General features: G+C 45.9%; 1 protein-coding gene across 1 annotated transcript in view; it reads right to left on the reverse strand.

The window, feature by feature from the left end:
• Window positions 1–2,267: 2,267 nt before the first annotated feature.
• Window positions 2,268–27,645, reverse strand: part of LOC116780084 (transitional endoplasmic reticulum ATPase-like) — a 29,257-nt gene continuing 3,879 nt past the window's right edge. The window contains 16 exon segments of the mRNA XM_032674567.1: window positions 2,268–2,373; window positions 2,791–2,945; window positions 3,287–3,442; window positions 4,861–5,169; window positions 6,478–6,690; window positions 14,546–14,668; window positions 14,779–14,897; window positions 14,900–14,942; window positions 15,455–15,567; window positions 16,585–16,720; window positions 16,971–17,104; window positions 19,200–19,302; window positions 19,738–19,869; window positions 21,608–21,738; window positions 23,265–23,407; window positions 26,111–26,283. Of these exon segments, the coding sequence (XP_032530458.1) occupies window positions 2,268–2,373; window positions 2,791–2,945; window positions 3,287–3,442; window positions 4,861–5,169; window positions 6,478–6,690; window positions 14,546–14,668; window positions 14,779–14,897; window positions 14,900–14,942; window positions 15,455–15,567; window positions 16,585–16,720; window positions 16,971–17,104; window positions 19,200–19,302; window positions 19,738–19,869; window positions 21,608–21,738; window positions 23,265–23,407; window positions 26,111–26,283 (2,289 nt within the window).

Here is a 27,645-nt window from a genome sequence, read left to right on the forward strand (position 1 = left end):
CTCCTGCCACAGGGGAGGTTGCCCTCTTCAGCATGGCTCAGCCCCAAAAGCCTAGGGCACCCTTCTGCCACACAGTCTACATTTAAGCTTCTTTGCAGATATCCTCAGTTCACAGTCACAGAACCAACTTGGTTGGAAAAGACCTCTGAGATCATCAAGTCCAACCCATGACCCAACACCACCTTGTCAACTAGACCAAGGCACTAAGTGCCACATCCAGTCTTTTCTTAAACACCTCCAGGGACAGTGAATCCACCACCTCCCTGGGCAGCCCATTCCAATGCCCAGTCTCTCTTTCTGTGAAGAACTTCTTCCTAATGTCCAACCTAAACCTCCCCTGGTGCAGCTTAAGACTGTGTCCTCTTGACCTGTTGCTAGTTGCCTTGGAGAAGAGACAGATACCCACCTAGCTACAACCTCCTTTCAGGTAGTTGTAGAGAGTGATGAGGTCTCCCCTGAGCCTCCTCCTCTCCAAGCTAAACAACCCCAACTCCCTTAGCCTCTCCTCATAGGACTTGTGCTCCAGATCCGTCACCAGTCTCATTGCCCTTCTCTGGACACACTCCAGCACCTCAATATCCTTCCTGAACTGAGGTGCCCTGAACTGGACACAGTACTCGAGGTGCAGCCTAACCAGTGCCAAGTACAGGGGAAGAATCACTTCCCTGGTCCTGCTGGCAACACTATTCCTGATACAGGTCAGGATGCCATTGGCCTTCTTGGCCACCTGGGCACACTGCTGGTTCATGTTCAGCATCCTGTCAATCAGTACCCCTGGTCCCTTTCTGCCTGGCCACTCTCCAGTCACTCTACCCCCAGCCTGTAGTGCTGCATGGGGTTGTTGTGGTCCAAGTGCAGGACCCAACACTCAGCCTTGTTGAACTGTTGGATTCAGTCCATCTATCCAGCCTGTCCAGGTCCCTCTGCAGAGCCCTCCTACCCCCCAGCAGATCGACGTTCCCTCCCCAACTTAGTGTCATTGTAAATTTGCTAGTGGTAGACTCAATCCTCTCATTCAGATCATCAATAAAGATATTAAACAGGACTGGGCCCAATACTGATCATTGGGGGATGCCAGTTCCTGCACCGTCCCCGAAAGTCAATAGCACATGACCACTCTGTGCATCTTATGGCCATTGCCTCAAACAGGCTCTCCCCTTCAGTTCACAGCTGGGTCATACCCAGCCTGTCACACTGCTCCTGTGTGCATGATGGGACCAGACCCAGGGTTTCTCTCATATAAAACACTGAAGTACAGCAGTTGCACATTGTTCAGTTCAGAGGAGGGAAAATAAATCAAGGAGCAAGGTAGTAACCTGTAAGCATAAAGGAAGGATAAGAACTATGATCAGAACTCAGCTACTGAGTATGAGGCAAAACAAGGGGCAGGCTGGCAGCAGAGAGCCATGTCTGTCATCAGAAACCCAAAGGGATGCATGAAACATTGCAGGAGAAGGGGGAAAATCTCTCCACAGAGTCTGATGAACAGTGCTGCAGCATCCCCTCTTTCCTAATCATAGTGGGGGTAATGCTGCACCACAAACTTCAGAGACAGCCCAAGAGCCCCCTTGTGCCTGCCTTCAGGCAGGGCAGATGGAACGAGGATTACTGAAGTCCTTTGCTGCAGAGGAGCTAAAGCAGCAAGAGACCAACAGCTCAGGGCCAACATCAGAGAAGCAAGTGATATCTGCTACCAGGCTCTCTCACTTGGTGCTTCCTGCCAAATTGGGGCAGGGGAGAGACAGACTGCCAAACCAATTTCTTTTGTTAACTTGGGTTAAGAGATATAACAACAAAGAGCAACCTTGAACACACCAGAGAAGCATGCATACAGATGGGCTCCACCAGATTGAGGAGTGCTCAGATAGCACATGAGACATGAGGTTTACAGAGACAGCACAAGCTACACTGCACCAGTCACACACAAAGGAGTGTTGTGGGATTTTTATTATTTTTTATCATTTTTGTGGGATTTTTTTTATACAGGTTAGCATTGTATTCTTTGCTAAAGCTGCTGATTCTGCCACATAAACTAGAACAGAAATTTCTCAGAAACTAAGTTGGTTTCCCTCCTTGTTAATTCACTGTCTGCCTCCCACCTGAACACCGCTCTGGATTTGTGTTTGCAGAAAACATTCCCTGTACAAAGTCTGATATGCAGCTACACTGTTCTGACTGAAGAATGAAGAAGCCAAGAGTCCACTGAATATTGGATTTTTTTGCTGTACAACAAGGCCTGATGTGGAGCTAGTCCACCAGGGAGGGAGTTAACCGTAGAGATCGTCATCATTGTCTTCGCTATACACGTTGCCCCCGCTGCCACCTCCTGTGCCTTGGTTTGGACCAGCACCACCCTGGTTACCTGATGGGAACCTGCATGTTATGGTGCAGAAGGGGAGAGAAGAGATGCTGTTCAAAAGCCTACTCGCAGCTCAGCACCATCCCCTCCCTCTGTGCTAATCCCCAGTGACAAGTAGGAGAGGCAGGAGAAATGGGATGAAACCTTACAGCAGATCACACAAAAGGCTTATATGACTTCTGGCTGTCGCTTGTGTTAAAAGGAAAAAGGGTTGTTGGACTTCAGGAGCACTAACAGAGCAGCTACAATCAACATGCAGCACAGTCTACACCTGCCACATGCTCAGCTGGCTGCTGTACATGTTGGGGAGAATGGGAAAAAGCAGTGGAAGAGGGAATTTGTTACCCAGAATCCAGCAGAAAGCTGCCTCAATGCTCTATTCTGGGGCTAACTGAGCCATGCTGCCCTTCTCCCCACTCCACCATGGTTACCTGAAGCTGCCAAAGCCACGGCTCTGCTGTAGGGTCTGTGCAAACATCTCATATTTCCTGATGTCGTTGTCACTGACAGAGCGGCGAGCAAAGCGCATGGCCTCCTCAAAGTGATCCCTGCGTATCTCGGGAACAGGGTCATCCTCCTCCACCTCCTGGAGCAGGACAGAGGGTCCAGGTGAGCTGTATGTCCAAGCTCTATGGTCCGACAGCCACCCACAGCCTCCCGCTAGATCAGGAAGCTCCAACACCCACCAAAGTTGGGGCTAGAGAAGAGACACTGTGGCAGACTAAGTCAGGGCTGCAGCAGGGGTCTTCTGAGAAATGCTGACAGTGAGGTACCCAGGAGGGCTTCATGTTCCCATTCATGCTTTGTGCTGAGACCCCACTCATCCCCCCACCTGAGGGTATGAAGAGGAAGGCATCATCGCCTCACCCCAGGCAGAAATGGGCTGCCTGTCTCATGAGCAGGGAAAGCTTGGAGTGTCCCACTCACCATGGCAGAAGGGTTGGTCTGCCTCTCGCGCTCTCGCCTGATCTCACTCTCGATGGATTCGCGGATGGCCAGTTTGCAGGCACGCTGGCAAATTTCTGTCAGGTCAGCCCCTGAAAAGCCATTGGTCATCTTAGCTAGGAAATCCAGGTCAACATCCTAGTGGGAAAAAAAAACCAAAACAACAAAACGCAACCAAACAAAAAAAACCAAGAGAGGCCCTGTCCTTTACACCTTACAACCCTCAGGTGACAAAAAGTGTCTTTAGATCCCATGGTATAAAGGTGCTGCCTTAACTTTGGTCAATTTTGAAAAGATGAGTTGTTAAGGTTCTTGGTTTGGAAAAAGTTAACCACATACAAAGGCAGGTCTATTCCCCCCACACCCAGCAAGATCCTGTGAAGCAGCTGTAAATCACAGAATAGTTGGGGTTGGAAGGGACCTCAAAGATGATCTAGTTCCAACCCCCCTGCCATGGGCAGGGAACCTTCACTAGACCAAGTTGCTCCAAGCCCCATCCAACCTGGCCTTGAACATTTCCAGAGATAGGGCATCCACAATTTCTCTGGGTAACCTGTGCAGTGTCTCACCACCCTCACAGTAAAGAATTCTTCCCAATATCCAATCTAAACCTGCCCTCTGTCAGTGTGAAGTCATTCCCCCTTGTCCTGTCACTTACATGCACTGACAGAGTCCCTCCCCATCTTTCCTGTAGGCCCCCTTTAGGTACTGGAAGGCTGCTATAATGTCTCCCTGGAGCCTTCTCTTCTCAGGCTGAACAGCCCCAGCTCTCTCCGCCTGTCTTCATAGGAGAGGGGCTCCAGCCCTCTGAGTGGGGTCTCAGCAGGAGGGGAGTAGAGGAGAAGAATGCCTCTGCACTCTTCACCCTCAAGAAGAGGTAGGTTGACTTGGGATTTAGGAGATGATTTATTCAGGTCTCAGCATTAGGAGTCAAATGAAACTGTCAGACTGGAAATGGAGCACAGCAGATCAAGACAACCAACCTCCCTGCTCCTTCCCTTCAACTGAGGGGAGTAGTACTGCAACCTCCTTTGAAATTTTCCTTCCCAGCAGCACCTAAAAGGTAGCTTGGCATAAAATAGCTTGAGCTCTCATTTGACATCTGCTTTTCTCTGATTAACTACCAGTTGCATTACTGCCTGCTCCCTAGGCAAGGAACATAGCTCTTGCCTATGATAAGAGTTCAGCAACAGTTCACTGCAAGCAGTCCTCTTCAATTTCCATTTCCCATCCGTTTTCTACATTTACTTTTCTTTCGAGTACAAGGATCTTTTCCATCTTGCCATAACGGGTTTTCTTGTTCCCACACTGTGGACAAAACTCCACCATGTGACAAAGACCTGCTGTGCTTACACACCAACATCTAGCTTTGTTAATACCTAGTCTGAGTTCAAGCCTCCCCCTACCTCTTCATTTCCATCCTTCAGGGACTGAAGGTTTCCCAGCTCTGGATTGCATGGAGCAGTCACCAGCCCTGTGCTCTATCCCCAGCTTGTGAGGAGTACATGCAGCCTACAGCAAACCCAAGTCAGATGCAGTCAAAGCACAGATCCTACCTTGGCAACTGGTGATTTCCTCAGGTTGGCCTTAAGAATTGCAACCCGGGACTTCTCATCAGGCAGAGGGATGTAGATGAGCTGATCCAGGCGACCAGGACGCAAGATGGCTGGGTCAATGATGTCTGGCCTGTTGGTGGCACCAATGATGAAGACATTTTTCTTGGTGGACATGCCATCCATCTCTGTCAGGATCTGATTGATGACACGGTCTGCAGCACCACCACCATCACCGATATTCCCACCTCGAGCCTTGGCGATGGAGTCCAGTTCATCAAAAAAGAGCACACATGGGGCTGCTTGGCGGGCCTGCAAAAAGCAAATGGGAACAATTACTCCATGTTAATACCACTAGGTGAGGAACATGCTGACTTCACACTAAGCCTACCCTACAATTAAAGCAGCTCAGAGGAGTACACCAGAGCCCTGCTGCCACAAGGACACCTTAGAGGAGTTGCTATGGAACAGTCATCTGCCACACAAACAATTAAATTTTCCTGAACAACAAGCTGCACTTCCCCAAAGCTAGGAGCCACTGTGAACCAGGCAGAAGGGTGGTACTCCAATGCCTAGAGGACAAGCTGGAGCCAATTTGCCTGGACCAGAACTCTCCCTGCAGGATCTGGGACATCAATTGGTTATTTAGGGCACTTGAGTATCAGTAGGTGAAAAATATCAAATGGAAGGGGGAATCCAGTCTCTGTCTTCAGCTCCCTAATAGGTAGAGTTACAGGGAAAAGGAAGCCATATCTTTCTTAAAAATGCACAGCAAACAGGATGAAAGACCAGGGACAAATGGCTGCAAAGAGAAATTCCAGTTAGAAATTATGGAAAAAAATTCTTCATAATGAGAGAGCTCAAACACTAGTACAAGGCCCAGAGAGGTCAGGGATTCTCCATCCTTAGCATGTGATCAGAACATAAGGCCCTGAACAACCTGATTGACTTTCCAAGTTACCTCCCTGCTCTGGACAAACAGCTGGACCAGATGGCCTCTGAGGTTTCCCTCTTAACCTAAATTTTTTTCTCTCACTCTCCTTCTAACTTTGCTCTTTTCAGCACCTTCCCTGACCACAGGAGTGAAGATTCCCAAGATAATCCATGCAGATACCTCCTGGGACAGGAGATCACACTATCTATGGGGGAACTGGGCAGTGGAAGTGAGCTCCTTTGCAAGCACATATATTGCAGGACAAGAATAGAATAATTTCAGTTGGAAGAGACCTACAATGATAATTTAGTCCAACTGCAGAAAAAGAAGAACCCATAGTGTGTTTTAAAAAATCTATAGAAGGTGATGGCTTAATGATGGTGTTGAAATAATTTTTCAGGGATGCAGAGAATATCTATGACATCCTAATGCTAGCCTCACTGCTAAGACACTGGAGCATTTTTAATCCTGTAACAACAGATACAATTGCAGCAGAGAAAACCATCTAAATAGCTATATTGCCAAAGAAAATTAATCCCCTAACATCAGGAAAGCAGACTCTGCTCTCAATGCAAGCAGGGAAAACAAAACACACAAACAAGAACCAGGCCAGTAAGACAGGTGCAGCGGAGGTTTTGGGGGTACCTCAGCACAAACATAGCACAAGGAGCAGAAGATACACTTACCTTGTCAAAGATCTCACGCACGTTGGCTTCAGACTCGCCAAACCACATGGTGAGCAATTCCGGTCCTTTAATGGAAATGAAGTTTGCCTGGCATTCATTAGCAATGGCTTTGGCCAGAAGTGTCTTACCACAACCAGGTGGCCCATAGAACAGAACTCCTTTTGATGGGGTCATGCCAAATTTGAGGAACTTGTCTGGGTGTTCCACAGGATACTGAAAGAGAACAAAACAAACAAAAACCTCGCATGATGAGCCAGAATAAGACTGTATTTTAGAATCACATAATGGTTTGGGTTGGAAGGGACCTTCAAAAATCATTTAGTCCAACCTCCCTGCCATAGGCAGGGACACCTTCCACTAGACCAGTTTTATTTCTGTTCCTACCAGAAGCACTACCTGAAATGACTGACATCATCTACCCAGACTTGTGCAAAGCATTTGACGCTGTCCGACATGGCATCCTGGTCTCTAAACTGTAAAGACACGGATTTGACGGATGGATGACTCAGTGGATAAGGAATTGGCTGGATGGTCACACTCAAAGAGTTGAGGTCAATAGCTTGATGTCCAAGTGGAGACTAGTGATGAGTGGTGTCCCTCAGGGGTTGGTATTGGGACCAGCACTGTTTAACATCTGTGTCAGTGACATGGACAACAGGATTGAGTGCATCCTAAGAAAGTTTGCCAATGACATCAAGATGTGCAATGCAGTCAACACGCTGAAGGGAAGGGATGCCATCCAGAGGGACCTGGACAGGTTTGAGAGGTGGGCCTGTGCAAACATCATGAAGTTCAACAAGGCCAGTACAAGGTCCTGCACATGGGTCGCGGGCAATCCCAAGCACAAATACAGGCTGTGTGGCAAATGGATCAACAGCAGCCCTGCCAAGAAGGACTTGGGAGTGTTGGTAGACAAGAAGCTCAACAAGACCCAGCAACGTGCGTTCACAGCCCAGAAACCAACCGTGTCCTGGGCTGCATCAAAGCATGGCTAGCAGGTCAAGGGAGCAAACAGCTCTAGTGCAGGCACATCCTGCAGCAAAGCAGGAGATTGCAGCAAAGAGGGTGAGTTTCTAGAGCCAGGGTAACCCCAGGAGAGTGCCAAAACCAACATTGAGCTTGCACAGGAGCAGCTGACTCAGCATGGGCAGGGCCAGGAGTGAGGGCAGCTGATTCAAGCTTGATCTAACTGTCACTCACAGAGGTGAATAGCTCAGGTGCAGAAGCCCCCAGGGAGCGTGAATAACCAGGAACTTGGCAAACAGGGTGTCAGCCTGTCAGCCAGGACAAGGTGCAGCAGCTTGCACTGCAGTAGACAAGGAAGGGCTCCTCTCCCTGGGAAGGCCAACACAGTAGCAGTACCAGAGAGCAGCAAATAGGAGCAGCAGTTAATGCTGAGGGGCAAAGGAGGCCCCTTCTTCCCCAGTCTTAGTAGTGTAAACTCCCACTGTTATGGTGATGACATGCTATAGAGCTTGTTCCCCAGTGGCTGTTGGAGTTCCTACATCAATGATGTCAGAGACTTCCACTGAGACAGATCTTCTGATAGTAGATGTAGCTCTGCAGGCCTCTGGTTGTAAGGAGTGCCTGGTGCCTGTCTGGGAAGCCGGAGCTGAGTCATCTCCTCTGTAGAAGGTGTGCCCTTGTTGAGAAGCTATGTTGCCAGGTCAAGGAGTTACATGAGGAAGTAAGTAGACTGCACAGCATTCATGAAGATGAGAAAGAGATAGACAGGATATTCTCAGAGACCCTACAGACTCAGGAGTCTCAGCTCCCCTCTACATCGGAGATGCAGGTGGGCTTTGCACCATGTCTCAAGAAATCCAAAGTCAAAAGAAGAAGGCTGGAAACTGGCCACTCTGTACAAGGAATGCTCCTGCTCCTCCTGAGGACTTGCCATTAACAAACAGGTTTAGTGCCCTCCAAGCTGAGGAGGAGCTGGGTAAGGCTTCAAGCAAAGCAACTGAGTTGCTAGACCCTGTGCCAGGACAAGATCACCCAGAGAAAGCAGTAAGCAATTGTTGTGAGTGAGTCCCTACTGTAGGGGACAGAGGTACCCATCTGCTGACCTGACCAGTTGTCCAGAGAGGTTTGCTTTCTGCCAGGGGCTCAAATCAGAGATGTCGTGGAAAGACTGCCAAGGCTTGTCAACACATCCAACTATTACCCCCTGCTGGTCTTTCGCATGGGCACTAATGATACCAAGGGTAACTTAGGAACCATCAGATGTGATTTCAGAACTTTGGGGATGTTGGTCAAGGGTCTGGGGGCCAGGTAGTCTTCTTGATCCGCCAGTTAGGGAAAATGGCTAGAGGAGAACTAGATGCGTTTACCAAGTAAATGACTGGTTCTGCCACTGGTGTTGCAAACAGGTTTGGTTTCTATAACCACAACACCCTGTTTGCTGATCAAAAGTTGATTGGGAGAGACAGGATCCACCTAACAAAGCGAGGCACACATGTTTTTGCCAATAGAATGGCCAACCTAGTAAGGCGAGCATTAAACTAGGAAAGGTAGGGGAAGGAGAGAGTTATAGTGACCACCCAGGTAGCAAAAGGAGGCTTAAGTGGGGATACCTCGAGCAAGCACAAGCAGCCAAAGATGTAACCACTAGACAGGACTACAGGGCATCTCCTTGCACCCCCAATGGGATATTGACACACTCAAATACCTCTATAAAGTGCCTATACAGCAATACCCACAGTATGGGGAACAAGCAGAAGGAACTAGAGATCTGTGTGCAGTCACAGGGCTTTGAACTCATTACAGAGACATGGTAGGATAGCTCACATGACTGGAATGTTGTCACGAAGGGCTACACACTATTTAGGAGAGATGGACAAGGAAGACGCAGTGGTGGAATTGCCCTCTATGTGAGGTTACACTTGGAATGTATCAAGCTCTGTCTTGGGGTGGATGATGAGTGAGTCAAGACCTTCTGGGTTAGGATAAAAGGGCAGACTAGTAAGGGTGACACCATTGTGGATATTTGCTACAGGCTGCCTGAGCAGGAGAAGGAAGTGGATGAGACCTACAGACAGCTTGAAGCAGCCTCACAGTCACAGGCCCTGGTTCTTGTGGGGGACTTTCACAGGTAGTGGAGGATTCCACGAGGAATGGTGTGCTGCTCGACCTCATACTACAAACAGGGAAGGCCTTGTTGGAGATGTGAAGGTTGGGAGCAGCCTTGATGCAGTGGACCGTGAGATTGTGGAGTTCAGTATGGGGCAAGGAGGAAGCAGGGCAGCAAGTAAGATTGTAACCACGGACTTCAGGAGAGCTAACTTTAGCCTCCTTAGGGATCTTCTTGGAAGAATCCCATGGGAACGGGCCCTGCAGGGAAGAGGGGTCCAAGAGAGGTGGTCAATATTAAAGGATCACTTCCTCCAGGCTCAAGAACGATGCATCTTGATGAGCAAGAAAATTGGGCAAAGGGGGCAAGAGACCTGCATGGATAAACAAGGAACTCCTGTCATTATTCAAGCACAAGCAGAAATGCACAGGAGACGGAAGCAGGGTCAGACCACTTTGAGTGAATATAGAGAGGTTGTCAGAGTAGGTAGAAATGAGACAAGGAAGGCCAAGGCCCATCTAGAATTAATATGGCCAAGGATGTCAAGGACAACAAGGGCTTCTTCCAATACATCAGTAACAAAATGAAAACAAAAGATAATGTGGGCCCATTAGTAAATGGAGAGGGGGCCCTGGTAACAGAGGACGCAGAGAAGGCAGAGGTACTGAACGCTTTCTTTGCATCAGTCTTCACTGACAAGACCAGCCCTCAGGGATCTCTGACCCAGAAGACCAGGCAAAGGAATGGTGGCAGAAAGACCTTCCCTTGGTCAAGGAGGATTGGGTCAGAGAACACCTAAAAAAACTTTACACCCACAAGTCCATGGGCCCTGACGGGATGCATCCACAAGTGCTGAGGGAGCTGATGGACACCATAGCGAGGCTGCTCACAATCATGTTTGAAAGTCCATGGTGATCAGAAGAGGTGCCTGAGGACGGGAGAAAGCAAATGTCACCCCATTCTCAAAAAGGGCAAGAAGGAGGACCCAGGGAACCACTGGCCAGTCCGCCTCACCTCAATCCCTGGAAAGGTGATGGAGTGCCTCATTCTGGAGACAATCTCTACCCACATGGAGGACAAGAAGGTGATCAGTAGTCAGCATGGATTCTCTAAAGGGACATCATGCTTGAGCAACCTGACCTTGCCTTCTACAATGAAACAACTACCTGGATGGATGAGAGGAGAGCAGTGGATATTGTCTACCTTGACTTCAGCAAGGCTTTTGACACTGTCTCTTACAGCATCCTCATAGGCAAACTCAGGAAGTGTGGACTGGAAGAGCAGACAGTGAGGTGGATTGAGAACTGGCTGAATGGCAGATCCCAGTGAGTTGTGATCAGTGGCACAGGGTCTAGTTGGAGGCCTGTCACTAGTGGTGCCCCCCAAGGTTCCATACTGGGCCCAGTATTGTTTAACTTATTCATTGATGACTTGAAGGGGCAGAGTGCCTCCTCAGCAAATTCGATAATGACACAAAGCTGTGAGGAGTGGCCAAAACCCCAGAGTGCTGTGCAGCCCTTCAGAAGGACCTCGACAGGTTGGAGAGATGGGCAGAGAGGAACTGTCTGAAGTTCAACAAAGGCAAATGCAGGGTCCTGCACCTGGGGAGGAATAACCCCAGGCACTAGTACAGGCTGGGGATGATCTGCTGGAAGGCAGCTCTGTGGAGAAGGACCTGGGGGTCCTGGTGGACAACAAGCCATCCATGAGCCATCAGTGTGCCCTTGTGGCCAAGAAGGCCAATGGTATCCTGGGCTGGATTAGGAAGAGAATTGCCAGCAGGTTGCAGGAGGTGATCCTGCCCCTCTACTCAGCCATGGTGAGGCCACATCTGGTGTGCTGTGTCCAGGTCTGGGCTCCTCAGTACAAGACAGAAATGGAGCTCCTTGAGTGGGTCCAGCAGAGAGTAACAAAGATGATTAGAAGACTGTAGCATCTCTCTTATGAGGAAAGGCTGAGGGAATTGGAGCTGTTCAGCCTCAAGAAGAGATGACTGAGGGGACCTCATCAATGTCTATAAGTATCTGAAGGGAGGGTGCCAACAAGATGGAGCCAGACTCTTCTCAGTGGTGCCAAGCAATAGGACAAGAGGCAATGGGCAGAAACTGATGCACAGGAAGTTCCACCTGAACATGAGGAAGAACTTCTTTACTGTGCGGGTGACTGAGCACTGGAACAGATTGCCCAGAGAGGGTGTGGAGTCTCCCTCACTGGAGATATTGAAGAACCACTGGGATGCAATGCCATGCAATGTCCTCTCGGATGACCCTGCTTGAGCAGGGAGGTTGGACCAGATGACCCACTCTGGTCCCTTCCAACCTTAACTGTTCTTTGATTCTGCTCCCCTGCTCTGCTCGTGTGAGACCCCACATGGAGTACTGCATCCAGCTCTGGGGCCCTGTGAGATACTGGATCCAAATCTCACTGAATTATTGATATGGGTCAGAACCAACTCACTGTGTGTATGTGTCTGTATGTGTGTAAGGACTGGGCCTAGACCTGCAGGTACATAGTAAGGCCTGCTGAGAGCACATGGCTGAGCCCATGCAAAGCACATGGCAGAGCTGAAAGTCATGCAGCTGGGCTGTCAGTCAAGGCAGACCTGCCTGGTAGCCCACCCACACCACGCCCCTGGAGCCTGTGACTGGCTACAGCATTCCTCATTCAGGCCTGGAAGGCACTGACCAGATATCCTGCCTGGGAGAGAAAACTGAACTATATGAATACATGAGACTCCATGTGAGCACTCTCTCTCTCTTTTCTGCTGCTGCCTGCACCATGTTAATCATCGAATCTTGTCAGCAACCATTTTTCCTTTCCTCTCTCTCCTTCTCTCTCTCTCTTCTTTCTTTCTTTACTCTTTTCATCTGTTTTCTTATTTTATTCTTTTCCTTCTCTTATGGGTAACTTAAAATCAGTGCATTGTGTTTTACTAAAGCTGGTACACTGATTCTGTAGAATGGGTCTTTGTGCTGAGTGTTTTAGTGAAATATTTTTTTTGGTTGTATTTTACTCCTGTAAAACCTTTTGCCAAAATATCTTATTTTCCTCACTAAATTAAAAGAATTTCTCTTAGAGAAGAGTGTGTGACTCCTTCTCCAGACACTAATTCAAGGTTATAACGAACCAAAAGACTTTTAAAAGTCTTAAATAAAATGTAACCACTCTGGGCAGCTTATGGCTTAAAATCTGGAGTGTAACATTTTTTAGGCCCTCAGCATAAGGACATGGACCAACTGAAGCAAGTGCAGAGGACTGGAGCACCCCTCCCTATGAAGACAGGCTGAGAGAGCTGGGGTTGTTCAGCCTGGAAAAGGCTCTGGGGAGGCCTTAGATCAGCCTTTCAGTACCTAAAGGGGGCCTACAAGAAAGCTGGAGAGGGACTCTTTAAAAGGACAAGGACATGTAGTGATAAGACGAGGAATGGCTTCAAACTGAAGGAGGGTAGATTTAGATTGAATATCAGGAAAAAAAAAAATCTTTACTGTGAGGGTGGTAAGGCACTCTGGGCACAGGTTACCCAGAGAAGTTGTGGATGCCCCATCCCTAGAAGCATCCAAGGCCAGGTTGGATGGGGCTCTGAGCGACCTGGTCTAGTGGAAGGTGTCCCTGCCCATGGCAGGGGGTTGGAATGAGATGATCGTTAAGGTCCCTTCCAACCCAAATAATTTTATGATTTCTGGTGGGCTAAACACAAGATTCTGCCTGCTCAGTGGCACTGGTGTTTTTAAATGGGCAGTGGTTTGAAAAGCATCACAGCTAAATTGTAAATCTGCCTTAAAACAGTTTATTTCCACCTGTGAACTAAGTACAAGTTCAGGTAGTTTTCCAGCACACTTAAGCCCAACTTCAGTCTGCCCTGCAACCTATTTGCTCTGCCCTCCAAAGACAGGCAAGATGTCTGATGTAAGCATTTATCCTTCACAACACAGAGATAGGTGATGATTTTAACACCAGAAGTTAGACTGAAAAGTAGATTCTTTTATTCACAGACAGGCTGTTTCTACAGTGCCAACTGAAGCAGGGATGTATCAAACTCAAACCACCCAACGCGGGCAGGTACCAGAAGTTTCCACAGACCGTTCACAACTTTGTTCCAGCTTCTCCTTTCACAGAAGGCTTCACAATTACTTCTTACCTCTATCTATGCTAACACTGATGGAAAGTCAAACTTCAGAGGCTCTCTGTATGAAAATCTTTATCTACTTTCTAGCATATTAAAGCCACCACATAACAGGATTCTTGGCAGTGGTGCCACTGCTGGTCTCCACTTAAGAGAAGCAGAACTGCTGCTGTTCCTGCATGTATCACAACACCCACCCAAGATGTCCCTGTAGACTCAGCTCAGGAAAGCCTGATGCTGCTTCCCAGCACCTCCCTCTCCCCAAGTTCTTAAGATAGAACAGCATGATATTTTCAGTCCATTATACAAAAATACCATACCCACTCTCTATTTACCCTGTTCACAGCCCAAACAGGAATGTGTAGAGGTTCTGAATTTTATTTTGTGTCCTGGTTCCAGCCAGGACAGGGTTAATGTTTGCAGTAGCCAGGAGGGGCATGGCCAGGACCCTGAGGTTATTGTATACCACCTCACATCATGTACAGGGGGCAGGAGGGAAGGAGTCCCTTCTGGTCAGGGTAGCGTGAAGCAAGCAAGCAGTTGGGGGTAATGTCATGTTCTGCATGGTAAGCACTTGCGTGTGAATCGTTCGCCTCTCTTGCACAATCTGTTATTAGTATTGTTGCTGTTACTGTTCATTTCATTTACTGTTTCCAGTAAATTTTTCTTATCTCAACCCATGATCTTTACATTTTGTGCCTCCAATTCTTCTCTCCAGCCCACGGCAGGGGGAGGGAGGGAGGGAGTGAGCGGCACATGGTTTGAAGTGTTTCAGTGGGAACGCTAAATTGGGGAATACCATTCCTAAACCACAACAATTATTATAATTATTTTTCAAGCTGACTAGGCAAAAATCTCTTGGAAACCCTTACCTGTACAAGTTCCTGGAGTTCTCTCTTTACATCTTCTAGACCACCAATATCTTCCCAGGTAACCTGTGGCACCTCCACCACAGTCTCACGAAGAGCAGAAGGGTTGCTCTGGCTCAAAGCCCACTATTGTTAGAAGAAACAGCATTATATCAATTCTAACACATTATGTTCACTTGCTTCAGATAAGCAATTAGACATTGCACACAAAAGAAAGAAAGGCACTCCTGCATTACCCTGAAGTCATCCATGGTCACAGCCAGTGAGTTCATCACTTCAGCATCAATAGTTTCATCTTCTAGGTCTATGAGATCCATCTTCTTTCTGATAGCCTGAAGAGCAGCTTCTGAACAAGAGCAGCCAAGTCAGCACCAACATGGCCATGGGTCTCGTTTGCCACCTGAAAGCAGAGCATTCACTATGACTCAGGAATATGAGCAAGCACTCTGCAAGGGCAATGCATACTCTGGTCACTCACTCAGAGGTGTAACAAAACTCTGAAGGACAGAAACATTAATGCTTTGCTGCAAATTCAAGATAAGTGCTGTCACTTATTTTGCAGGCAAAGACACTGTTCCATCTCCTACTCGAGATCCAAGTTGCAATTGGAATAGATAGCATACAAAAAGATAAGCCTGAGGTCTGCAGTTCTTCATTCAGGACAGAGATTACATCCATCCAGTATCACCACAATGTTCACCCAGCTCTCTGAGCACTGTTTCAGGCTTGCTTTATTTTTAAAGAGAAAGCCACAGCAAACAGACACAGGACAACAGTGGCACTTTAATAGCGAGTGAGGACTTTTGGTCACTGGTAAGCTAGTTAGAAGGAAGCCCAGAGATCACATATTTGCTCAGTTTCACGCTGTCCTAAACAAGCAGAGACAAACTCTCCTAATAGCATGCTACTCACCTGTTCCAGATCCACATCATCAGCCAGTTTCATATTTTTTGTGTGGATCTGCAGGATCTCCAGGCGCCCAGTGGCATCTGGGATACCAATATCTACCTCTCTGTCAAAACGACCTGGGGAGTACAAACACATGTTGAGCTGCTGATTCTGCGATCTAAAGGAGCTGCAGTTGCTGCCTTCCTCTGACACAGGAACATGATGATGAGCCACAAATACATACAATTTCAGAAAATGCCAGAGCTTCGGGTTTCTCTGCAGCATCTATCAGCACAGTAGCAGAGTCAGATCAGAGAAGGCAGAAACGCTTATAGCCATTTAGGGAAAGTGAGACTACTGTATTAACTAGAGTTCAGGATTACATAAACACAGAGGATTTCTGGGTTTTTTTTCTGAGTCTCATTTATAGGAAAATATGCTTTCCCTAACCAACAGACCATGAGACATTTTTGTTTATTCCTACCTTTGTGTCCTCAGCACAGGAGTCCACAAATACTGAGAGACTTAATTTTTCAGAACTTTCACAGCAGTACCCAAGTGGTGAAAAGTATGAACTGCCCCAATCTCTGGGGAGGCAGGAAACCCATGTATTACTGTAATATTTACTAGGGCATGTATAACTATCGCTTTCCTCTAGCTATAACTGTGCATTCAAACACCTCATTACATATTTAAGAGGTAATTTTTCCTGCAAATTTGACTTTACCAACTGGTCATATGACAGACATTCATTCACATTGCAAAGTTTCGAAAACCTGAATCTTGGAAACTCCCAGACTTCTCATCAATAAAAGAGAAATGGGACAATTCAGAGCCTTCTGCAACCTGAGGCACGAACAACCCCTTAAGCATTTAGTCCTGAAATAACCTCACGTAATTGATGAAGTGAAAAAGTGTGCTACTCTTTAAGTATTTCATTATTTCTACGAGTTCTAATCTAATAAAGCACAAAAGATTATAACAAAGGTTGAAATCTAGAAATAAATTTCAAGCAAGTAGTTGGAGAGAAGTCAATGGTTTATATAACACAAGATGTTTAATATTAATTTCTACTCAATCTTTCCAAGGTCTCTGAAGCACAGTCCATAACAAAGTATCTGATACACAGAAAAAGAGATGGCAATTTTGGTTACCAAATCGCCTGAGTGCTGGGTCAATGCTGTTGGGTCTGTTGGTGGCTGCCATAACAATCACATGTGCTCTCTGTTTCAGTCCATCCATAAGAGTCAACAGCTGAGACACAATGCGTCGTTCCACCTCTCCATGTGTCTGTGAAGAAAGTAATGATTAGACCAAAAGCTCTAAAACACAGCACAGGAGCTAGTACTGCACCAGAGCAGACAGATACAACAGATGTGAGCTGTTAAGAAACATTGTGAACTATATCAGATTCTTCTGATATCCAACTGCTTTCAAGCATTAAGTTAAATACTGCTTTACCCTGTAGTCAAATGCAGAGATTCATGCCAGCTGCTACCAAAAAGGATGTACTCCTTTACCTTCTAAAGGCTTTCTTTACCTTCTCTCTCTTAGGAGCAATGGCATCCAGTTCATCAATGAAGATGATGGCAGGAGCATTCTTCTCTGCTTCTTCAAAGGCTTTCCTCAGATTGCTCTCAGACTCACCAGCCAGCTTGCTCATGATCTCAGGACCTGAAAAAATAATGGCACTGTGGCACCCAGAAGAGAGGCAACTAGCCCCAAAGCATGCAGCTCAATTTTTTTTTTAGTACAAGGTTCACATGTGAGTATGTATATTTCAAGCCAAAGCAAATACTATCAACCAAGTTCATTAAATTTGCATCTGAACAGGCAAGACCAGCATGCAGAATTACTTTCTATCATCATTTTGGTGTTTTCAGTTTACTCTAACAGAATGCAACACTAGTCAATGAGCTACATTTAGCTGCCTCTTTCCTTACCCTATTTCACACTTGGTGAGCTTCTCTGTAATGTGCCACCACACAGAGTTAATGCCAGCCCTAGCTTGCAAGGGAAGCAATCAAATTATATGGTGATGAATTATCAGGGTAGGGAAAGGAAAAGCTGTAAACTACTGCAGCTATCTTTAGCATGCATTACACAGGTATACAATTGCTTCTATAAGATCCTATAAATGAGTTCCAAAAAAAAAACAACTGTTGGGAGGAATGGGTTAAAAAGTAAAACACTGGTGAGTGCTCAAGTGACCTTGCAGCTGGGAATAACCCTTGATAAGCCTGTATGAACAGCAGCCAGTGATCCTCTGTCATGGACCAAGTTTAACAGTGCCTGCGTCTCTGCTTGTGCACCTCTGCCCAGGTGTTGCTTCAGGGATCCCCCGGTTAGCGAGGCAATGGAAATAAATTTACTCTTTATGTTTTAGCCATGGGTTTCTGGTTGTCCTGACTGCCTGCCTGTGTTGACTTGCACACCAACTAACCAAAAACAACAACAAGCCACTACCAAAAAAACAACCCCCCAAACCCCATCTCCTCTCAAAGGATAAATAATAAAAATGTGTAAGTACATTAATCCCAGAAGGAAGGACAGCATTCCTCTGAGATCTCCTACAATTGAACACTACTGCAGGCTCACAGATTTATTCTGTTTTTACAGATTTTCCATCGTGCCGAAGGGAGTGGTAATGAAGAGAAAGTATGCTTCTAAGAGATCCAAGAAAAAGAAACATGATCCTTAGAAGCACAAGGCTGCCAGACAACTGAAGCAGGCCAGTTGCAGAGCCACTGGTGTGGGCAAGTACTAAGAGTGTTTCATTAAAGGTAACTCACCAATTCATACCAGCTCCATCTACAACACTGCCTGCAGCTCCATGCTTGGGACTAGCAGACAGAGAATGCATCACTAACTCTGACAATGTTATTTTTATTATGCTGTCTAAAGAAATGTCCAGCTCATTATCATGCAGTAACACCTTCCATACACTTAGAAAGTATGACAAGGACGGTATATGGTTAAAAATGGTCCATTTACATCTGATATCTTGAGATACAAAGCAAGTCACTTCCCTACTACTGCTCACTGCTATACTGTGCTATATACTTCTTTGCTTTCACCTTCATGGGTCTAAGTGATTGAAATCAGAGAAGAAAAGCAGCACTCAAGTACAAATGTTCAGTTATTCCAGCACTGACTGTAAAATGGGACAGAAAAGCAGTGAGGAAAATTCAAAGTCTGATCCTTACAGGACATAAATCAGTATCCACCTCAACTACTACAGGTGAAGAGTGATCAATAGGAGGTTCTGTTACTTGTAGCTAAGTCCCAAGGTACTCATAGCTTTCAGGACATTAATTGGGTGGAACTGCTATGTGAAACAGAACAGGTCTTGTGCTTTACTTGAGGGAAAACCAAATCCACAACAGATCAGCTTCTTTTCTGAACGGAACATGCTAGCAGCAACAGAAACAAGCGTCCTGCACCCATATACATAGAATAATCTTGCCACTCCCAGCTCTGCCCTCATCAACATAAATGAACACTCAACCACGCAGACTCCAGGTCCCTGTATTGCAAAGCTGTCTTTTCAACGAGCCTGCTACAAAACAATCAAGCTTATGGGAAGTGACACTACAGACACTTCCACACAAATGGCCTCCAAGTGTCCCCAGAGGCACACTTCAAAGAGGTAAGGAAGGATGTCAGGGAGACAACATGGCTTTACAAGCCCTATTAATACCATTCCTTACCATAAGATGGATGAATAAGTACACAGCAGATCGGGGGCCAAAGTAGCCACAAAACTTACCATTGATCAGGAAGAAGAAAGCCCCTGTTTCGTTGGCCACCGCTCGGGCAATAAGTGTTTTACCAGTGCCAGGAGGACCATACAGCAGGATCCCACGTGGAGGCTGAGGACACAGGCAAGGGACTTAGGTGGTGAGCTAGTATCAGAATGTCTAAATAGCTCCACAGTGAATCTGCAAGCATTTGATAAAGCCAGTCCAAAATTGTGATACAAACTTCTGCAACAGCTGCCATCGCAGCATTGCTATCAACATGCTTACTACTTTGCATGACAAACAAAAACCTTGCCAGTAACTGACAGCACTGATTCAAAGCATCCCTCTGCTTTGCAAGTTGTCAGTACTTTAATCTGTTTTCAAAGCATGTAAGGAAATACTTTCCTAATATCAGCATTTAAAAAAACAAACAAACAAAACCATACAAGCAAACAAAAAAACTCCCCCCGAAAAAAACAAATTACTTATTCCCCTCCTAATACCTCATGAACCTCTGACATCGTCATCCTCAAGGGCAAGCCCACTAATCCACCTGGTGCATACCTTCACCCCTATGGCCTTGAAGAGAGCAGGGTGTCGGAGAGGAAGTTCCACCATCTCTTTGATTTGAGCCAGCTGCTTCCGGCAACCACCAATGTCATCATAGCCCACTTCATTCAGTGACTCCTCTTCATCCTACCCAGAAGGAAATACATTAAACATCTGAGTGGAAATAACAGCTCAACAATCCCTCCTGGTGTACAGAACCCAGGTTTTTACTCATTGCCATTTCTTTGATGTCTTGAGATTCTCACTTTCAAGTCTTCCTGGTGTCTTCTACAATTGTTTCTTAGCTCTCTCTTCCCAGACATGCAAAGGGAAATGCGTCACTGAAGCCCACCCTCTTGAATTACAGCCTCTGTTGCCAGGGCCCCTACAGACTCCAGTGCAAAACAAGTTGTGTGACCCTCTGATGTGGCTAACAAAGATAATAAGACAATGAAGTCCAGTATAAAATATACTTATTCCTTAAACTGTACATAGCATTTCTGACTACCTGACATACCCTAGCTACCATACAGTTCTCCGACATAGTGTTTTCTTTTGGGATTGACTCAAATTAACAGAAAATGTTGAGATCAAGATGTGCAGATAAGTCCACCCATAACCAAATCTTTCAGTATAACTCTATAGCATCCATTCATTTGGCTGTCCAAATTTCTACTGGTCTTAGTTATCTGTAACATTAGGCCATGCTAAAATAATAAAATAACACAGTCTGGAATCTCAGAGGGGCTCAGTCCAAGCCCCACAAGTTGGAACTACTACTTCAAGCAGGTTGCTCAGGGTCTGGCCCTATCAAGTGCTTAAGGTCTCCAGGTTTGGAGATTCCTGCCCTCTCCATGCCTTTCTCCAGGGCTTGGAGAAGCCTTTTTCTATTGGGAATTTTCCTTGATCTGCCTTGTGTCATTGCCTCTAGTCCTGTCCCTGGGTGCAGCTCTTGGGAGAGCCTGATTATCCATCCCTTCCCATCAGGCAGTTGCCAGTAAGCCTGACCCTTTGCCTTCCCTTCTCCATGCTGCATCAACCCCCTCCCAGCTGTTCCTCATTCATTCTGACCTCTAGCTCCACATCATTTTTGGTGGCCTTAGCTGAACTTGCTCCTATCTGTCTCTGTTGTGTCCTGAAGAGCCCAAACTGGACTCATCTAGTGCTCAGACATGGCCTCAAGTGTCAAACAGAGGTGAATTTTTCAAAAGGCAGAGCTAACTACAAACTAGGACTCATCCTGATCTGCAGCCAGTAAAAAGGCACTTACTTTATGAAGCATACAACCACCTTAGCCCATTTCTCTGAGATTTCCTACTCTGTAACAGTAAGGTGGCCAAGACCTGACAGACAATCCACTCAGGTTGCCTCAAGCTTGGGACACTCAAGGCTTAGACACCTTAAGTGACTGGGAGGAGAAAAGAAAAAAAAATTAAAAAAAATTAAAATTAACCATTTAGAGATTTTAAATTTCTCACTGAAAAAGTACCAATTGCTTTCTTTTCACATGGCATGAAATTTAGCAACATTGTAGCCCTCCCTGCTATGGATCAAGGGAACTTTGGAATTAAAAGATGAATCTAAAGTCCAGCATGAGATATATGGAAGCATATATGCAAAACCAGCTGCTGCCAAAGTATGGCATCTCATCAGCAAACCTATGCACTGGTGCTATCTCAGCATCTGAGGAAGGACACTGGAAGCACATTTCTCACACTACCTTCAGCAGCAGCTCACCTCCTGAAACCAGAGGTTTTAATCATTACATTCAATACACGAAATGCCAAAACAGGAACTGATAACACTGCTGCTCTTAAGGACTGTCACCGAAACAGATTTTGGACAGAGGGGATTCAGTAGAACTGCATAGCAGGGTTCTGCTCACCTCTCGTTTGATGGGTTCTCCTTCACAATGGATCACTGTGTCTGGAGCCACTATGCAGTATGGGCTTGGATCTGTCTCCACCACTTTGAACTCCACTGCACGCATCCCTCCACGCACCAAGAAGATGTCACCTGTAAAATCCCACATTTCAGGAGCCTGCTGCAAAATGTCAACCCTTGTACTACCAGCAGCCCCAGAGGACAAGGAAGTGGGTTATGCAGGTATACGCTGCTGGCATTTTTAACACTGCCCTGCATTTTAAATTCAAGAGCTGCATGTACTGTGACCACCCGAGCACCATCAAATTTCATCCAGAAACAAACAGCAAACAAAATCAGCAAACAATAGAAAAATAATACTCTGCTTCAATACAAAACACAAAGGCAAGGAATCATGTTTCTTTTCCTTTCAATTTCAATTTAACATTTCTAAAAAAGGCAAAAAGACTTGACTTAATCGAAATTCATTTTGAAGTTATTATAACTAGTTGTTACTAGTTATAACTGATTGCCTCCAGAAGCAGAATATACGATACTGCACTATGACTCCTGGCTAAACTGGGCTACAGAAGATGGATAAATTCAACTTGTGTATATATTGTATTAGGACCTATTTGTTCCAGCAGAAGTGCTACTAGCACAACTCTAAAAGTATATTTGTTTTTTATGCACTTTCTCAGTAATTAATTAAATTACTTTGAAAAAGTGCATTTAGTCAGGGTGCTGGCTAGTATATCCAACCAACTGATTAATATGTGGGCAACTCCCCAATCCCGTCAAGTAGTAGCAACTCAGGAGAAAAATCTCATTAAACTGAATTCTACCTGAGCCTTTTCTGATGTTCTCCCATCCCACATAGTAAAAAAACACAAGAGAATATCCTGGTTTCATCTGGGATAGAATTAATTTCTTTTCAGTAGCTGGTACAGTGCTGTGTTTTGGATTCGGTATGAGAATAATGCTGATAACACACTGATGTTTTGGTTGTTGTTGAGCAGTGCTAACCCTGGGGCTTTTCAGTGTCTCATGTTCTGCCAGTGAGGAGCTGCACAAGAAGCTGGGAGGGAGCACAGCTGGGACAGATGACCCGAACTGGCCAAAGGGATATTCCACACCATAGAACATCATGCCCAGTATATAAACTGGGGGGAGTTGGCCAGGAGCCACATATTGCTGCTTGGGGACAGGCTGGGCATTGGTCAGTGGGCAGTGAGCAATTTTATCGTGCATCACTTGTTTCTCTTGAGTTTTATTCCTCCCTCTCTCTCTCTCCAATTATTATTATAATTAATATAATATTTTGTTTCAATTATTAAACTGTTCTTATCTCAGCCCATGAGTTTTACTTTTTTTCCGATCCTCCTCCCCACTGGGAAGGGGGGAGGATGTGTGAGCAAGCAGCTGCATGGTACTTAGTTGCTGGCTGGGATTAAACCATGACAGAGAACTACCAAGCTGCTCTGCCAGCCAGCAACAAATATCACTCTTTCTTCTGAAGTTTAGAAAAAAATTAAATCAGCAACAACAAAATCGCACTCTACAGTTGTCAGTCTAATGCTCCATGGACATCTGTGCAAGCTTCCAGAAATTCTTTTTATTCAGTATCAGGACTAGCTCACACTTGCTGCCATCAGGACTTCAATAACAGGTGCTATTACCTTTCCTGATGGGTCTGTAAGCTTCCAGGAAGTATGGCTTGAGATAGACCTCAAACAGATTCCCTGTGATCCCTTCTACTGTGTCATCAATTGGCAGCACATGGATACGTTTGCCGTATTTCACATCTGGGCAAGGCTGGATGCTGCAACAGAAGAAAACTCCAGTTAACCACATCATACTGGACTTATACCCAAGTCTGGAAAAGGCAGTGATGTCCCTTCCCAGGCCAGTACATATGCAAAAAAGGACCATCCAAAGCCCTGGTGGGACTTCCCACATGCGTAAGAATGATGACAAGGCAAAAATCATGTCCATTAGAGAGCTAGTCTTCACAACACATGCTTTCATTCACTCCTCTCAGCCCTATCCAAAACTGCTGAGGGGGATTCATACTACCCCCTGCTCTTCTGTAGCCCCCCTTTGCCATTCCCAAGATACATTCATAAGTTACTAATGCAGCCTAAAGACCTGTGAGAGTCATGAGCTCACTTTTGTTTCAACACATGCTCCTGCACCTGAGTCAGGGCAATCCCAAGCACAAGTACAGGCTGGGCAGAGAATGGATTGAGAGCAGCCCTGTGAAGGACTTGGGGGGTGTTGGTGGACGAGAAGCTTGACGTGAGCCAGCAATGTGCTCTTGCAGTCCAGAAAGCCAACCGTGTCCTGGGCTGCATCCAAAGCAATGTAGCCAGCAGGTCAAGGAAGGGGATTCTGCCCCTCTACTCTGCTCTTGTGAGACCCCACCTGGAGTGCTGCAGTCAGCTCTGGGGGCCCCAACATAAGGAGGTCATGGACCTGTTGGAGCAAGCCCAGAGGAGGCCACAAAGATGCTCAGAGGGCTGAAACACCTCTCCTATGAAAACAGGCTGAGAGAGTTGGGGTTGTTCAGCCTGGAGAAGAGAGGGCTCCAGGTAGACCTTATAGCACCTTCCAGTACCTGAAGGGAACCTACAGGAAAGGCTGGAAGGACTTTTTATAAGGGCATGCAGTGACAGGACAAAGAAGAATGGCTTCAAACTGAAAGAATACTGATTAAGATTGGATAATAGGAAAAAATTCTTTACTATGAGGGTGGTGAGACACTGGCACAGGTTGCCCAGAGAAATTGATGGGACTCTGAGCAGCCTGATCTAGTGGAAGGTGTCCCTGCCTATGGCAGGGAGGTTAAAATTAGATGATCTTTGAGGCCCCCTCCAATCCAAACCATTCTATGATTCTATGAGCTATTGCTGAACTAACTGTAAGGGAAAGGGAGCTGGGGATAAATCTTTGTTCCTTCCTCTCTTCCTCATAATTTAGTAGAGAATAGAGCTCCTGTTGCTGATAAACCTGATTCTGAGCAAAGGTTCTCAGTACCAACCAGGGATAGCCAGGTGTCTGTCAATCCCCCTTTGTGGAGACTGACATTTAGGTTAAAGTCTGAAGGCCCCTTCCCCCTTTTAAATAAATATCTCAGCTATTATTTTATAGTGTAGGCCAACAGCCTACTGTAGTGACACTTCAGAGTATCAAGCTGTGGCAGAGAGGCAAAAAGCTCAAACTGGCTTTGCCAGCTAAAAAAAGCCTACATGGAACTGCAGCTGAGCATGCAACTTTTCATGTGCTAGTTTGAGACTATTAAGAGATTCTTTAACCACAGGCTTTACAGTGAGGATATAGCAGAAAGGTAAAGACAGACTGCCCCACAGAAGGAAAACAATGAAGCCAAGACAATCAGTAACACATCTGGAAGGCTGAGAACCACTACCACCCAGTCCCAGCAGAGAAGGGGATAGCACAGGCTGAACCATCACACTAGAAATTACTCCAACAGTAACCTTATATAGGGTTAAAGTAAGGATTCACCTTTATTTTAAATCCACAGAGTAGCTCAAAGCAGTCATGTTTAAAACTTGCATTTTCTAGTGGTAGAGAGATGGGTGGAACAGACTTGTTCCTCTCCTCTACAGTTCATACGAAACAAATTTTGTATTTAAAGACTATTCCAGATATCACTCCAGGAAGTCCACTATCAGAAACCAGGCTCCAATTTTCCCAGAACATGCACAATATTCCAGATTAGAAAAATGCTCAGGAGAAAGAGCTGTCAGCTCTCACATATTTAAGCCTGCAAATTAGCATTTTTATGTTTAAGAAATGCTGACACATTTTTTCTCTCCACTCCCATCATAGAATGGAACCTGCCTCCTGTAAGCCAAAACGTATACTTCAATGCTTTCCCACTACTTTCTGCAAGTGCTGTACAAAATTCCTGCAACACTTAAAGCATTCCTAATTTTAAAATTATTTTATAACAAAAATTGGAATATAAACAACCTTCAGGGATTTTTAATCTTGCTATTTGACTGCTTCAAGTTTTAACTTCTGTTTGTTGTAGGGCAGCTCAGTGCTTGAGCTAACCATACTGTAAGATCAATTACAATGTTGCTTACTACTTTTCACAGTTAACTTTGTTGACACTAAAAATTTAGATGGGAAAAAAATTGTGAATTCATCTGACAATGTAAATTTGGGAAGAATACTATGACAACAGTGGGGTAAATTGAGCTATTTAATTTAACGACAGGATTCGGGCTTATGAAGGTCCTGAAGAGAATTCAAGAATCTTTAGCATAATTTTTTAGTATTAATCTGAATATGCATACAGCCAGAAACACATGCAAAAATAAACTGAGATCCCTGATGTAAGACACACATTTGAAAACATTTCTGTGATCTCCTCTGGAAGATGCAAGAATACTTCCTGCAGACTCTGTCTCTGCTACAGACCAAATCAATTCAAAGCCAGTGCACAAATTATTTAGGCAACCCAGGGATACGCAACAGTTAGCAAACTAGTCCTCACCTGATCACATCACCCAGGCGCACTCTCAAGTTATTGCGAACAACCCTATTCATGCGAATCTTCTCATCCGAGCAGGTATCATCTGACAGAACAATGCAGACTGCTTCTCTCCTCTTCTTCCCTTTTAGCAGGACAGTGTCTCCTCTGAACAGCTGCAATTCATCCATTTTTGCCTGTAAAGAATAACAGCATTAGAACAAGCTTTTGACAAAACAATTGGAGGAAGTAGTTAGTGACCTGCTGAGCCACTTAGACCCTCACAAGTCTATGGGGCCAGATGGGCTCCACCCAAGGGTACTAATGGAGCCAGCAGAAGAGCTCACCAAGCCGTGCTCCATCATTTATCAGAAATCCTGGTTAACCGAGGAGGTCCCAAAGAACTGGAGGTTAGCCAATGGGATGCTCATCTGCAAGAAGTGTCAGAAGCAGGATCTGGGGAACTACAGGCCTGTCAGCCTGACCTCGATGCCAGGGAAGGTTATGGAACAGATCACCTTGAGCGTGGTCACGCAGCACATGCAGGACAACCAAGGGATCAGGTCCAGGGTAGGAAGGCTCTGCAGAGGGATCTGGACAGGCTGAATTGATGGGCCGAGGTCAATTATATGAGGTTCAATAAGGCCAAGTGCCAGGTTCTGCCCTTGGGTCACAACAACCCCATGCAACGCCACAGGTTTGGGGAAGAGTGGCTGGAAAGCTGCCCAGTGGAAAAGGACCTGGGGGTGCTGTCAACAGCAGCTAAACATGAGCCAGCAGTGTGCCCAGGTGGCCAAGAAGGCCAATGGCATCCTGGCTTGTATCAGAAAGTGTGGTCAGCAGGACCAGAGCAGTGATCGTTCCCCTGTACTCAGCACTGGTGAGGCCACACCTCAAGTATTACGTCCAGTTTTGGGCCCCTCACAAGAAGGACATTGAGGTGCTGAAGCGTGTCCAGAGAAAGGCAACGAAGCTAGTGAAAGGTCTAGAGAGCAAGTCATATGAGGAGTGGCTGAGGGAGTTGAGGTTGTTTAGCCTGGAGAAGAGAAGGCTCAGGGGAGACTTTATTGCTCTCTACAACTACCTGAAAGGAGGTTGTAGTGGGGTGGGGGTTGGTCTCTTCTCCCAGGCAACTAGTGACAGGACAAGAGGAAATGGCCTCAAGATGCACCAGGGGAGGCTCAGGTTGGACATCAGGAAGAATTTCTTCACAGAAAGGTTTGTTAAGCATTGGAACAGACTGCCCAGGGAAGTGGTAGTCACCATCCCTGGACCTGGCACTTAGTGCTATGGTTTAGTTGACATGGTGGTGGTTTGATCAAAGGTTGGACTTGATGATCTTGGAGGTCTTTTTCAACCTTAATGATTCTATGGATTCAAGTATTTGAAGGAAAGTTACTTGACTTTGGAGAATTTCATCTTGGAAGCAATATACTAGATCTACAAAGACAGAGGTTTCCACTACAGTAGTCAAGAGCTAATCCTAAAGCCAGACTAAGGGCATGAGTTCAACTGAATCCTAAAAGTTAGAGTCAAAATGTACTTTATCATTCATTAAT

The sequence above is a fragment of the Chiroxiphia lanceolata genome, chromosome W (assembly GCF_009829145.1).
Source record: "Chiroxiphia lanceolata isolate bChiLan1 chromosome W, bChiLan1.pri, whole genome shotgun sequence".
Taxonomy (NCBI): Eukaryota; Metazoa; Chordata; class Aves; order Passeriformes; family Pipridae; genus Chiroxiphia; species Chiroxiphia lanceolata.